At 38.6% G+C, this 14,467-nt stretch overlaps 1 protein-coding gene across 11 annotated transcripts in view; it reads right to left on the bottom strand.

The window, feature by feature from the left end:
- SPTAN1 (spectrin alpha, non-erythrocytic 1) overlaps positions 1 to 14,467 on the bottom strand; it is a 51,065-nt gene that overhangs the window by 23,556 nt on the left and 13,042 nt on the right. For 6 of the 11 annotated variants that reach the window (XM_083807905.1, XM_083807906.1, XM_083807907.1 and 3 more), the window contains 18 exons: positions 13,933 to 14,079; positions 13,166 to 13,299; positions 12,438 to 12,582; positions 12,189 to 12,343; positions 10,782 to 10,917; positions 10,132 to 10,233; positions 9,199 to 9,336; positions 8,709 to 8,819; positions 8,187 to 8,264; positions 7,870 to 8,025; positions 7,318 to 7,522; positions 7,013 to 7,194; positions 5,939 to 6,182; positions 5,613 to 5,735; positions 4,614 to 4,831; positions 3,774 to 3,866; positions 3,250 to 3,384; positions 2,611 to 2,759 (listed from right to left, as the gene is read on the bottom strand). In XM_083807905.1, coding sequence (XP_083664031.1) covers positions 2,611 to 2,759; positions 3,250 to 3,384; positions 3,774 to 3,866; positions 4,614 to 4,831; positions 5,613 to 5,735; positions 5,939 to 6,182; positions 7,013 to 7,194; positions 7,318 to 7,522; positions 7,870 to 8,025; positions 8,187 to 8,264; positions 8,709 to 8,819; positions 9,199 to 9,336; positions 10,132 to 10,233; positions 10,782 to 10,917; positions 12,189 to 12,343; positions 12,438 to 12,582; positions 13,166 to 13,299; positions 13,933 to 14,079 — 2,651 coding nt within the window. Of the gene's footprint in view, positions 1 to 1,257; positions 1,318 to 2,610; positions 2,760 to 3,249; positions 3,385 to 3,773; positions 3,867 to 4,613; positions 4,832 to 5,612; positions 5,736 to 5,938; positions 6,183 to 7,012; positions 7,195 to 7,317; positions 7,523 to 7,869; positions 8,026 to 8,186; positions 8,265 to 8,708; positions 8,820 to 9,198; positions 9,337 to 10,131; positions 10,234 to 10,781; positions 10,918 to 12,188; positions 12,344 to 12,437; positions 12,583 to 13,165; positions 13,300 to 13,932; positions 14,080 to 14,467 lie in introns of all 11 variants that reach the window. The other 5 variants (XM_083807899.1, XM_083807903.1, XM_083807902.1 and 2 more) reach the window with 1 other exon arrangement.

Raw genomic sequence — 14,467 nt, 5'->3', positions numbered from 1 at the left:
TATGTCCACTTCGATGTTATTAAATAATATAAGATGTGGCTGAGACGCCTGCAGGGGCATCAAACGGGGAAACAGCAGCTCTCCAGTGCTTTCATTTCCCACCTTGGGGCACACAGGTAAGTACTAAGCAATTACCTCCTGGCTTGAGGAGTTCGATGATGTCATATTTTCCTAACAAGTAACTCAGAAATGACAAAGGCTGCTGAATGAAAGCCTGGATACCCTGGGCTGTTATATGTCAAACTGATAATCAGTTCTAAGCCTCTTCACGAAGCTGAGACTTTGTCTCAGACTTCGTTTCCTGTCTATTCTGATTCAAGACTGGATAGAAAGGAGCTAAAGATCCGATCTTTCAAATTAGGTTTGAATGGAAACATCCTACCCTGACTTGCAGGAGCTACTGCCATACAGGAAAACACTGTTTTAAAACCTGCCCCAACCATAGATGCTTGCTTCAGCATACGATTTTAGGTATTAAATACTTTCAAAGGTCATAGAGAACCTGGGGCAAAATCCCATTAGAAGCAGACCTTTCCTCTAAGTTACTTTGCAATGCTTCAGAGACTAACACAATGCTTTCAGTTTTGATCCTCAGCAAGTGTGTTCTCTATGAAAAGACAGCCAGGAACAGCCAAGGAACCCTATTGCTTCGGAGCTCCCAGCAAATTTCAAGAATGTAATGCAAGGTCAGTATTTTTTCCAGGAGACTTGAATTCAAGTTTGAAAAGTTATATTACAAATAAAAGAGAAAAAAAAATCATCCTACATAAATAAACTAATGCTTTTTGACTACCTGGCATGAAAGTTACTTTAACTATGTTAACTCCACCCTTCCCAAACTCTAGGGCATTTATGTGTGACATTATACTTGGTATATATGTTTTGTGTATATTTATACAAACAAGCAATTCTACCTGCACCTCAGAAAATGCAATATATGCATTTTAAAGAAAACAGTCTAGATATCACTAAAACCTCATTTGGTAAGCAAAATCAGTAGAATGGAAAATAACACCGACGACCAATTTAGCAGTGCAGACGTGACCAGTAAGATAAGCAGCTGGCTGAATGGCTGGCTGTAAAGAGCACATGAAACACATACCATGGACACACTCATCTACACTAAAATAATTCACATTGCAGAAATTGCTTCCTTCATGTCTCTTTGGAGCAGCTTTCCCAAAGAAAGAAACAAAGGGAGAATGAACAGTGACAGTATGGAGACAGGATGGTTTAGAAAGGGCTAATCCTACTCACAGTTCTTCGACCTGTTTCATACGCAGAGATACACTGCCGACTTCCTTAGTTATGAGAGTCCTGCACAGACAGAGGGAGCACAGCAAATGCATGCAAAAAATTAGTTAGATTAACAAAAATAATGAAAGCAGCAGCTCCATCCATGGGTTGTCTGTGGTAGGAGATGGTTAAGAGTTCACATTTAAATGGAGAAAATTAGGTGTCATTCAGAAGCAAACAAAGCAAATCAGACCAGAGTGCAATTCACATGAGGAAACCTCAGCAGTACAGTTGAACTCTCTCTATAAGGACTCCTCATCTCCTGATCACTGTGCCATTTGATTTAAAACTGAAAGGTGTTCCCCTCTCCTTGGCTTTAAAATAAGACACCATTGTTCTAGCTCTTAAAAGCTGCAGGCAAACCCATAGGGTAGTTACACATCATTAAAATCCTGAACCATCCTCTCTTCCCACTGGTACAGGCTACTTTACTAGTTTGGTGGTTTTTTTTTTTTTAAAACCAAGATCTAAAGCTAGTAATTATTGTATGTCATCGTAATAACTGGTGACTCAAAACAACTGAGGAGAAAGAAATTCTCATGAAGAGTGACAGCATAACTATGTCACCAGATGGGAGTATGCATAAAACTTTCAGCTTCGGCTTCCAAGTGGCTTGATAAGATGAGCCAGTAGCTCACAGCTATCACTCACAGCCCTGGCTTGAACTAATCTACTAGTACCATGTGCTTTAGGAGGTCATTACCAAGCCCTCACACGGTTTTCTCCATTTGCAATGGCATGTTCCTCTTTAAAATAAATAAATAAACAAAGGAATGGGAGTAGTTCTTAACTATGTAATGGCAAGAAATAATGGCACCACGTTTCAGGAAGAAAAGCAAAAAGCTAGCACTAGGAGAACTGCAGCTCCTAAGGAGACATCTGCAGAGGCAGCCCTGTATAGGGAGGGTACTGTACTTTTGTAGCCAAATTTAAGAAAGCTTTTCAAAACAGATCACACATTAAGAAGTGACGACTACAAATACAAGAGCTGCTTAGGACAGATATAACTCACAAACAAGTTTAAGTTGTTAAGTACAACAACAAAAGAAACACATAAAATACTGAAGTCAGACAGCAAACTGAGCTCAAGTGTCGTGAATTTTACAGTTAAAAAAATGGGAAAAGCAACAGGAAAATCTAGAATAAGAATACAATGACTCAGTATGGCGCCCCTGGTAACAGAGCCCCTCAGTTTTGCTCCAGTCAATTACACCCTAGCGTAAAAGGCAACAACCTAAATTTCTGGCATATGTGAGACAAAGGCCAAGCCAGCAAATACTGGATGGGTGTCGTATCTTATTAGTTAGATCTTACTGGTTGTCAATTTGTTCCTGTCGCAAGGCTATGCTGCCCTGCTCTTCCAGGAGATTCTCTCGGGATGCAGACTGGGCGGGATCTAGTTTTTTCACATAGGCAGCTGGTACAAAGCCCTGACGGTCATTAACTTCAACCTTCCACCAGTCCTGGAATGAAGGAAAAAAAAAAAAAGCAACCACTGTGAGGCAAGCACTAAGCATAAAGTATGCTGTGTACCTGAAAGGTGGCAAATTAGAGGTTTCTATTAACACAAGAAAACAAGCTTGTTTTTTTTATGGAGGTCATTTCAAACTGTCTCCTGCAGACATCTAGGTCTTACTTCCACTTCTCCCCTTGTGTTTGGTCAAAAATTCCCCCAAAAAAGGGAAAAGATTTTCTTTCAGACACATGCCCGATGGCATATGGTGTTTATCTGACTTAGAAAAGCTGGCAGCTATAAAGGAGACATGAGAATGAGCTGAAGAGGTATGCTAAAGTGCTGAATGGGAACAGGGATGAAATGTGCAAATGTTTTAACTTCTCTGAATGCTCTTATTCAAAAATAAACAAATTAACTAAAGAAAAAAAAAACACTCAACAAAACACACAGAACAAAGTAAGAGAAGCAGCTCAGCAAACCAGCAGGCAACTGCATACCTTGTTGGTGCTGTTGAGTAAGGTGAGGATATCTCCCTTTTTCATAGTCACCTCCCGAGGACTCTTCTCTTGGTAATCATAGAGCGCCAGAACAAGCTCTTTTCCAGTTTCATCATCAGTGGGAGCAACTTGTTGCTAACAAAGGAGCAGAAGGAAGATGAGTAGAGATGTAGAAATTGATGCATGTTTATTACAATCAATGTAACTGTCCTACAAATTACTTCTGCCTTAGTTAAAGCTATCGTAAATGCTTTAAAATGATTCCTGTTGAAATAAATGTAGTACAGATGGACCTATTTTACATGCTGTGTGGGTTCGAACCTTGCAAATGACCACATTATTCTGTTTTCTTCCAATGTAACATAGCAGTCTGTTACAATTATAAAAAGCATAAACTAATTTTGTTATGAGAAAACCAAGTGCAGTCTGCAATAACTTCTCAACAGCAACAGCTGTTATTAAGCTTTGTCTTTACCTTCTGCTGACCCAAGAATTTTAGCAACGTGATTAGCATCTTTCCTTACCCTGCATGACTGGGCCTGTTCCCTTAACGCCTGTATGCTGCTGCCGTAAGCAGAAAGATCAGACATCAAAGCTTCATGTTTCTTCAGAAGAGCCTGAAAGTGAATGATAAAAACAACATGTACACCTAGCCATTTTTACAGATGTTATTCTGCTTAAAACATATACTTTGGCTCCATACACAGGCAGCGTGGGTTTTTCAGAGCTGCCAGACTTCTGACTCTCATGAGAATAGCTACTTCTATTTATTCACAGGCTAGATAGTCATCCAAATGCTTCTGATGCTTTTCCTCTACCTTATCTCAGTAACACTCTTTGGTTCTGACTAAGAGTACTAGATATAACTCTGGAAATAGAGGTATGTTTGAAAAAATGCCTTTAAACTGCAGTTACTTTCAATGAAATGTGAGTACAGCATCTGGGATGTGGTGGTTGGCCACGGAATGATACTTGTACAGCAACTTTTACACAAAAATACGACTTCCAGACTGGTAACTACTGAAAACCAGACTCATACTGAAATGCAACATCACATGAGGCAGGAATTTACTTATATTAATCTCATTATGCTGTACAAAACCCCTATAATACAGTGAATACAACTGTAAAGTTTCCTTGCAACTGATCTAATATACTGAGCGGCAAAATTTCATGTACAATAATAGCTAAGATATAAGAAAAACTGCCACTGCATTTTGACTGAGCCTAAAATTAGCTTGATGCAAAAGTTTTCCACCCTTTTTCATTAGAATCCTAAAATCAGCAGAGTCCCTTATTTTCTTTGCCAGCAGACAAACTCCTTGCTCTGTTTGTGCACAACTGATTTAAACAATGTCAAATACCTCGGCTGAGTCTTCATCCTTCCCATAGTCTGTGCTGCCTACAATGGGCTCCTTTTCCCTCATCCATGATTCTGCCTCATTAGCATCAGCAAAGTACTGCTGAGCTTGCAGAGAATCCTCTAGATCTTGTCGTCGTTGAGATGCCTTTGCTTTCAGAGAGTCCCATTTTTGGTTTAGCTCGTTCAGTTTGGTTTTCACATCCTCGGCAGCAAAATGTCCTATGCAACAAAAGGAAGGCTCTGAAGAACTTAGAGACATAAATAATAGAGACTAAAAGGTTATTTGTATTTTTTGAAAGTCAGAGAACTTAGACCTGTTTCAATTTACATGGCCTATTCTGACTGGAATGAGGAAAGCATAATTCAACTTGTCTTTTGGCTCAGACTGGAAAACACTGTACCTGTCAATCAAAATGTACTAAGAATATTTGAATCATTTAGAACAAAACAAGCCATGCAATAATATTTCTTCTAAATGATGAAACAGAAAAGGACATATCTTTCCAGCTGACAAGTATTATTTCAGATGGGTATTCTGAATCCTGGGAACAGGAAATTTATTTTAGTGTTCTGGAGTTAAGAACAACCAGTCAGAAATAAAAGCACATACTTATTTTAAAGCAGAAATGGCTCTTATTGTCTTTGTGGAAGATCTTCTCTTACATCATGATTATATACTACAGCTACAAGCCTTTAATAGATTCCAAAATGAAGACTAAGTATCATCGGCACAAAGTTCCTAAATGACTTGAATAAGAATATGACTGTTCTGTCGAGGGCAGGCGCGGATCTGTGACAATGGTGACAGTTTCTTATCAAGGAATCTATTTCTACTTCCAGGTGAAGGAACGACTAGAAGTTCATCCTGCTAGCTGGTACCTGTCTACTTCTCAGATAAAAACAGGCAGTAATTCTTAATTGTACAGGGCTAGAGAACGCTCTAGCCTACACAAAGACTCTTGGATTTCCTGAAAGACGAAGAATAAAAAAAGAGACATACCTTCTTCCACCATAGCATTTCCTTTTTGTGTGACGGCTTTAATGCGAGGCTCATGGCCTGCGATTTCTGCCTGCAAAGCCTGGTGCTTCTTTAGCAGATTCTGGACACCAATTAAGTCCTTGCCTGAAAAATATAAAATAGCTAACCAGTTAATTCAGTCTCATCAGACTAAAAAGAAAATTCAAGGAAGCTGCAACCAGTGCTAGACAACCTCACAGAGTAAGTACTATCACATGAAGACAGAGCACAATAAAACCTGAGTTACCCACTGACATTGTAGCAGTAATAACATAACGGAATAGTTAAAGACATTGGGATGGACCAACCTCGGTTTGTTGAGGCGGCAATAGGTTCCTTTTCCCTAATCCAGGTCTCTTCATCCTCAATGTCACGGAAAAGCTGCTGCAGGCGAAGAGAATCTGCAAGTTTCTGCTTGCGAGCTACCATAGGATCCTTTAGAGCTTCATACCGAGCTACTAAAGCTTCTTGTTTCTTCTTGATATTGTCAGCATCAAAGTGCCCAGCATCTTGGAACTGGCGTGCCTGGATGGTAATGCCATCTATACGATCCTAAAATTAATTCAGGCATAACTTTATGTCAAGACCTTGATTAAATTTTATGGCTTTTTACTGGGTGCAGTGGCTAAGAACATTTGAAGAGTATTTTCAGGTCTTAGCTAATAAGTTATACTGTGGCAGAGGAAGAGAACCTCAGCTGCACACTGACAGCGCAACAATTTTTTAGTAACAATTTTGTCTCAGATTATATTCAACAGATTATGTAAATGAAATTGTTTTTAATCGGTCAATTTCATAAAATTAAGGCAAAAGATTTTTTGAAATTACGTTAGGTTTACAGATGTACTACTCTAGACGAACCATTTTTCAACTGTTACCAACTCATAATTTCAGTCGTGGGAGCTTAGACTTTGCTGATTTTCTTGCTGTGAATTTAATTCTTCTAAAGATCATTTGCTGTAGAGTTCTATATTTAAAAATGGAACTGTTCTGTCTCCCCTCCCATTTCTTACAGAGCCGTATGACAACAAAGTAAGTAAGAATAAGCTATTTGCAGACAAGCAAGAATTTGCAAATGGAGAGTTTAAGGGAGAATTATTACCCAAAGCACAGCACACCTTTTTAAGTTGGTATTCACTGAACAAAACAATATTATTTAACATTTTCCAAAAATTTATTTTTGTCAGTCAGGAGGATACTGTTCTTATAGATGTACAATTTACATTTCAGTTCAAAGTTATTTCTGATAAATAAACAGGGAAGCCCAAAGCTACAAAAACAATGAAAATACAGATTCTTACTATCATCTGCCAAGGTCTCTTGAATGAGTATTTTTAAGTGAACAGAACTCAAAGGGCAGGAAGAAAAATTATTCCCCTCACCTGATGGGCAGCAACATCTGCTTCTAGCAGGGCATGTTTCTTCTGAAGATTCTGAACACTAGTAAGATCTTTTCCATAATCATCGGAAGCCAAGTGTCCCTCTACTTCATACAGCCACAGCTCAATGTCCTCCACATTGCGATTAAACTGCTGCTGTTGATTGGCTTCACGCAGTTTTATACCTGAGTAAGGAGTGATGAGGAAAAGGTGACTTGAGTTTTCCGCTTCATTCAACTCACTTCCTCATCTTCTCCCAGCTAAATTCTCTACGAAGCGTTGTCTGTATTCCTATGAGTAGGTCTTACCTTTGAGTTCAGTGGCTTCCAGAAGTTTCTTCCACAAGCTGATAACTTCATTCATGCGAGCTGCCACTTCATCAGATGCATAGTGATTGACATCAATCAGCTTCTGGCCAGCTTTCTCCAGTGCGTCAATACGGCTCTGATTAGCAGAAAGCTCTGCTTCAAAAGCCTGATGTTTCTGAACTTTGCCTTGCAAGTTTGATGGATCCTATAGATACAGAAAGAAAAAGAATATTTCAATCCAAAATTAGTATCTATAGAACTCAGAAGAATTTTTTAAATTAGACTACACTTACATACATGCTAAGATGTCACAAGAGGATTTGGTGCCACAAATATGCCTTTGAAATCAGAACATTTAAGCTATTGAATAAGCATGATTACAGCACAACGGGACAATCTTCCTTGGGGCCAGGAAGAAATTACAACTCTTCCTGTTGCCTTTAATACTGCCTCCTTCAGTAAGATTTAGCTGATACCGCTTCATATCATTAGACTGATTACATTACGCTTGGTATTGCCTTAAAATTATTCTGACATTCGTTTTGTTTTTACCTTGTAAGCCTCATCAGTTGCAGTTTTCATTTTTTCATTAACCCAACTCTTTAGCTCATCAGAGTCTCTGAAAAACTGCTGTAGATGGAAAGAGTCTGCCAGTTGAGCACGGCGGTACATAGCTCTTTCATGAAGAGCATTTCGGCGGCTCAGCAGCTGAAAAGAAAGGAAAAGTAAAGATTTTCAAATTTCTCGGTGTGCAAGAACAACCACTGTATCTGTTCTTCTGGAAGAGCTCCTTTGACTTATCCCATATTGCAGTCATACTATTTAAAATAATAAAGCAGAACATGATTTAAAGTCTGCAGTCTACTTACAGCATCTCTGCGTGTAGCAACATCATCCATGGCATAATGGTTATTCTGAATCAATTTAGTAGCAAACTCATCTAGTGCCTAAAGAGAAAATAGTTTTCTGTTGATTTCACGTAACAAAAATTGTTTGTGCAAGGTTACATAGTAAATTAATTCTCAAAAGTTCACAGTAAAACTAACATACAGCCATTAAGAAAGCTATTGTTAAAACCCTTTTTATCTGTACCATCACCTTACACGCGGAAGAGGGCAGCTTTTGACAAGTCATCATTCACATTATGGCACAGTATGCAAGCACTGGGTTACTGAGCTCTCTGAGGCAGCAGCCGAGCCATATCCTAAATTTTCCACTATTAATTTTCCATTTTACAACAGTACATACACATCACACATAACACAGTGGATCGTTCGCAGAGCAAATCCCATTATTCTCTGTCATCCCTCGGCAATGTTTCCTCTCCTATCAACAAATTCACTTGTTTTATTTCTTGCCCCTTTAGTGATCGCCTAATGTAAATGTCTTACTGTGATTTTCTCCTCCTGGGCACTTAGGGATTTCTCAAAGTCTTCATGCTTCTTTAGAAGAGCCTCCACGCTATCCAGAGAATCACCAAGGTCTTCATTCAGCAGAAAAGCCTAAAGTAAGGAAACAAACACATCATTGATTTTTGCGTTTCCATCCTCAGCTGCTTTAAAAGACAACCCAAGCATGATCAGTGATATTTCCTACCATATGATTGGAAAGTGAAGGATGATATCCTGGGATTGTGTTCCCTGAACACCTCCAACAGCCAAAGGTTCTGAATTTACCTTCTAATTCAAACAGTATTTTATAAGAGTTAACAAATATAGAAGCTATCTCAGGCCAACTTGTCTCAACTTATAGTTTCAGCATTAGTTGGAAAAGGTCACTACAGTATCTCGGGCAGTCACATAAATAACTGCGCACAGCACCCTACCCATTACATGCCTAGCAGTAATCACTCCCACTAGAAAATAATAACAATGCACTCACTTCTTGTTTGCTCATCCAGTTGTCAACTTGTTCAGTATCTCTGTAGAAAAGCTGCAGATCCATGCACTGTTCATACTGTTGTCTGCGAAGCTCCCACAGCTCTAGCAAGGCAGCTCTTTCATCTGAGAGGATGGTCAGCTAAGGGATTGGGAAGAGGGATATATAATATTTATGGCTCATTTCCATCTCAACATAAAATCAAGATGGAACACTAAAAAAAAAAAAGTGGTTAACATTAGATTGAAAATAACCTCCTGCTTAGAGTCATCCTTCTCTTACTGACATCATCATCATCATCCTCACACAGGGTGAACCTTTCCTCAGCTTATCAAGTTTAATTAATGACTACCAACTTTTGACTTCTGTTAGAAACCTCTCAATTTCCATATTATATTTGCACAGAGATATTTAAAGGACAGTCATGCCTTTTTGACTGAAGGGCTATTTGTAAGAGAAGATCTTTAGCAAACCATTCCTCCCTCTCAGCCTCTGAAGTCTCTTTGACCCACTCAATTAATGGCTTTTAAACCATCTAATTGACCATATTTTAATAAGGTTTCATGAGAGGCCTCATTACTTGAAAAACAACATTTAGAAATACTGAATATTACTGAATATTTACTGTCATTTTCGGTAGCAAACCTAGACCTAGATACACAAGTAACTCAGTTTTCATGAGGAAAAATAGTACTATCTATTAGGAATTATTAGTATAAAAGTTCTAATAATTTCTGCTAATAGATCAACATAAACTGTCAATCTGAGAATGAAAAGAGGACATTACTCAAATTAATGAAAAAAGCCCTATAACCTAGAGGGACAATACTTTACAGCTTATGATCTTAACCAGAAATGAACTTTTAAATTAAGGGATGCAGAAGAAAAAAGACAAAATTCTTCTAGAAGCCCTTGCTCTCAAGCTATCCAGCTTACCTTTTCTTTAACTTCATCTGAAGCATAGTGCCCAGCAGCAAGCAAAGCCTGTCCAGACTCATCAGCAGATTTGAAGCTATCTTCATGAGCATCAATTTCTCCCTATGAAATGGGAAGTGAATACGGTGTTTTTACACATTAGCTTAGCATAGTTTCAGAACATGAAGACTACTGTTGAAAATAACAGACACAACAGTCTGGATACCTAAATTATAAATATTAAACTATCTGTAAATACATCACACTGAACGTGAAAGCTAGAATCAAATGTATCACCTTACAATGAAGATAAGGCAAGTATAAATTCATATGTTAAACAGAAACTAAGGGTTGGTTTCAAGTTGCATTCTTACTTATAGCAATTCCTCCTGACAGAATTAACACAGTTGTTAGTCCAACTGATTGCTATCAGGTCTAATTATTTTTGATAAAATATTATCATAAGCACTCTTAAATACTTACTTATTAGTGTATAAGCTTGCTATCAAGAACCACAAAGTACAAAATCTTAAATCGGAACAGACAGCAATCCACGCTGCATGATCAAAGGACTTTAGTGATACAACATTAGCAGCTCTGACTCAGAGACTGTGTTAGACACACAAATCAGTCTTTGAGTGTTGCTGACTGGATTTGGCTAACCATTATACCTTATGTTCCTGATGTCTATCTAGAAGGGCTTCTGCTCCAGCCACGTCATTGGCAAGTTCATCAGCATTTATCAGAGCCTTCATCTCAGTTACCCAGCTAGTGAGGTCTCGGAAGTCCGCCAGAAAGCGCTGCAACCTTATGAAAACAACAGAAAAAATGGCTGGGAATCATTCGTAGGCATAGTTTCTCAATCCTTACCCCAAAGATAAGGGTTACAAACATAAAAGCTGTTCCTCTGGTTGAAAGCAGACAAGACAATACCAAAATGCAATTAGAATATTAAATAAATAAATAAGCTCTCAACCTAATAAAGGAGTCTTTTAAAGTCAGGAAAACGCTAAGTTTAAAAACAAGTGGGATACCTTTTGATAGTTCTCCAAGATATGTTTTGCATATAACTTATATGGAAAGGAAAATGAATACTCTTATATGTAAGCCTGTATGCTGAAGACAACAGATACCAAGACAGTTCTCGGAGTGTCTCAAGATAGCCCAGGGGACTGCTTCTGTCACAATCACAACAGTGTGTGTGTGTGGTGGACTGACAGAAAATTTCAACTGCACGTACCTCAGCCTCAGAACAAACAAACAAATTCTCAGATTCCTTTCAGCATGTCTTTACAATTACTGCCTTTGGCATATGCTTAGCACTCATCAGAAAAAGTGATCAGTTTCTGATTCTCTTTTAAATTTGCTGTCAAATGATTTGAAGGGATTATGACAGTGAAGTCAAAATAAGAATGATTACTTTGTGTGGGCCCCCGCCACCATAAATCTTGCACCATGGAAGGGAACAAACAGCAGAAATACGGTACTAGAAAGGATGTACACTGCCATATTAGGCTAAGTTTCTTTTTAGCATGGCTTCTTAATACTTACCTGACGGTTTATGTTTCATAGACAACCAGGCTAGTATAGAAACAATCATGGATGAAGACAAACCCCCTAGCAACAAAGTGACTATCACTGATGAGACTGGGACAGTAAACCAAATAATACCTCACGCTTTAAGTCTTCACAGAGAACCATAAAGGCTCTACAGTGAACAGATTTATAATAGGTATATTGAAAAAACACCAAAACACAGTCAGATAACGCACTTCAGAATGCAAATAGAAACTCCAATGGAAGAAAAAGTGAACATGTCCTAAAACATCAAGAAGTTTATCTTCATAATTGATCCATATTCACAGAATGACCAAAAACTTTAATTATCTATTATTATTTCTTTTACTAAAATAAACCACTGTATATTGTTTGGTGAACATGACTATTTCTGAAAACACCATAATCATCCCCAAAGTTTGTAGTCTCCCTTTCTTCCCCTTCCAAGAGTACTACTATCAAATTTGAAAAAGGAAGAAGAGATAGGAAAAAAGGCCGTTTTGGCAAGAGAGTATTCCTACCTGTACGAGTCATTAAGGCGAGCATGCCTCTCTGCTGCCAGAGTTCGGATCTGTTCCCAGTTGGCAATGAGTTCCTCCCGTTTCACTTGAATTTGAGAAGCATTTATTGGGTGAGACTGCTGCAAACGGTCAGCTTCTGCACAAAGGGCCTTAACCTAAACCCAGTCATAAACGGTGAGTAAGCTTCTAGCCTTTTACAAGCAGGTTACTTAGTTTAAATCATAGGTAAAATGCATCTCTTATGGGTACCTTATCTTCCAAAGCTGCAAGATCTCTTTCCAGGCCTTCATGCTTACGCAGCAAAGCCTGTACACTGGCCAAGTCTCTGCCAAAATCATCTGAGGCCATCAACTGCCCTTTCTCCTTAATCCAGCTGATGGTTTCATCCACATCCCTTCAAAAGAAAGCACAAGCTGAAAGCAGTCTACCTTTTATGGAAAAGGTAGGATGTTTTCACTTCACAGGCATACTGGCAATACAAATCCACATATAAACACTGAAGCCAACTACAATTGTGTGTGTATATATATATATATATATAAAATTTTTAATGTCAAAAAGCCTTCAAGTGTGTTGGCAGGACATTCTTCAGATGCTGTCATGAGATGCAAATAAGAAATTATAGCACCACTGGTCCATTTTCCACTCTGGACCTGTCTCCAATTTAACTACAGCAAAAAAAAAAAAAAGTCTTTTAAGGCTCATGTAAGATGGAACTGGGGGAGGAAGCTCTCAGAGCAAAGGGTGGGAAACTGCCATGAGCAAGAATGAACAGAACTGCCAGGTTGTGAAACCAAAATCAGAAGGACTGTTCTAAGGGAATTCTAGAACAAGGTCCTCATTCAAAGAATCATGAGGAAGAATGAAACAAAAACAGACAATGGTAGCTCTTCTCACAATACTATATGTAGCTGAATGAGTCATTAGACATCCATACAAATATGACATCACTTCAGCAGACCCAACCAGGATCGTACCTGTTGAAGCGCTGAACTTCAGCTGCCCCAAAGAGTTTTCCTTGCCTCTGAAGGGCAAGCCCCTTAAGACGCTGCCAGCTCGCATTTACTTCATCCTGTTTGGACTTTATAAGTTCCTCCTCAGGGTGCTGTTCCTAGTAAACAAAGGAAAAATGCTATTTCCATGTATTCCGGGGCTTTATATCATATCATTTATATCATTGACAAAACCTCAAAACACCACTGTTTTCCAAGAAATCAATTTACAATTACTGTAGTTTCCACATGAGCTCTCAGTTCAATAGTTTTCCTAAAGCATCACCGTGTAAACATTCAATATTCTGGCAGTAGTCTAAGTTTCCCTATGAACTAATTAATCTACAGGGAAGAGGGCTGTAAACAGTATCTATTTTTCCCTGGAATGCAGTACTGTGCTGTCTCCACCCTTGCCCAAGCTCCAGATGACATGCTAAAAGAGAAGATATGTAAAACTTGGTTGCCAAAGGGAAACACCTTTAAACTCAAATTACAATGTGTCTTACAAATCACTACTCTCCACATTTTCATGAACCTTCTCAGTGGAGGCAGTTATTCCAACTGTCCAGCAGAAGAATGCATGAATCAAATGATAGCCACTCAAGGTTAAAATAGCCATGTCTCCAACACATACATAGTAAAACTATAAATGTCTCCTACCAAACTGGCGGGAGGGAAGGAAGTTGCAGACGAAGCTTGCTGTGTTACGCCAGGCTTGCCAGGAGAGATTTTCAACACACATGAATGTTTACCTGGATAAGTTTGCCAGCAAACTGATTCACTTCGTTTACTCTTTCCTCATGAGCTGCGAGGTCTGTCTGGAACTCTTCAAACTTCTTTTGCAAAACCTCAACATGCTCTAAGTCCTGGCCAAGCTCTTCAGAGGTCACTATTGCTTCCTAGCGCGATAGGGGAAAAAAAAAGTATATTTCAGTATAACCTATGAGAAATCATGACCAGAAATCAGAAAGCAAATTGTGCTAATTTTGGAATAGGCCAAGGACAGCTACAATTGCTGTGTTTAAAATCAGATGTAAAACTACAAAATTTCTTCCTTCAAAACAAAAATACCTCCCATCCCACATCTTTACATTAGAACATCCAGGATCACTATGCATTAATTTCCAAGTCATTAAATATAACCAGTTCCGTTATCACAGGTTCTCTGTTCCGTGTGTGCTGATCACTACTACAACAACCCAAATTACTGAAACAAAATACACATGGAAAAAACATACTTTTATGACAACAAAATAATTGGCTGTGCAGTGACTAGAATTTGTTTAC

Source organism: Anser anser, assembly GCF_964211835.1.
Source record: "Anser anser genome assembly, chromosome: 21".
Classification (NCBI taxonomy): domain Eukaryota; kingdom Metazoa; phylum Chordata; class Aves; order Anseriformes; family Anatidae; genus Anser; species Anser anser.
The sequence above is the reverse complement of the archived record's forward strand: the minus strand, read 5'-3'. Positions and strand labels throughout refer to the sequence as shown.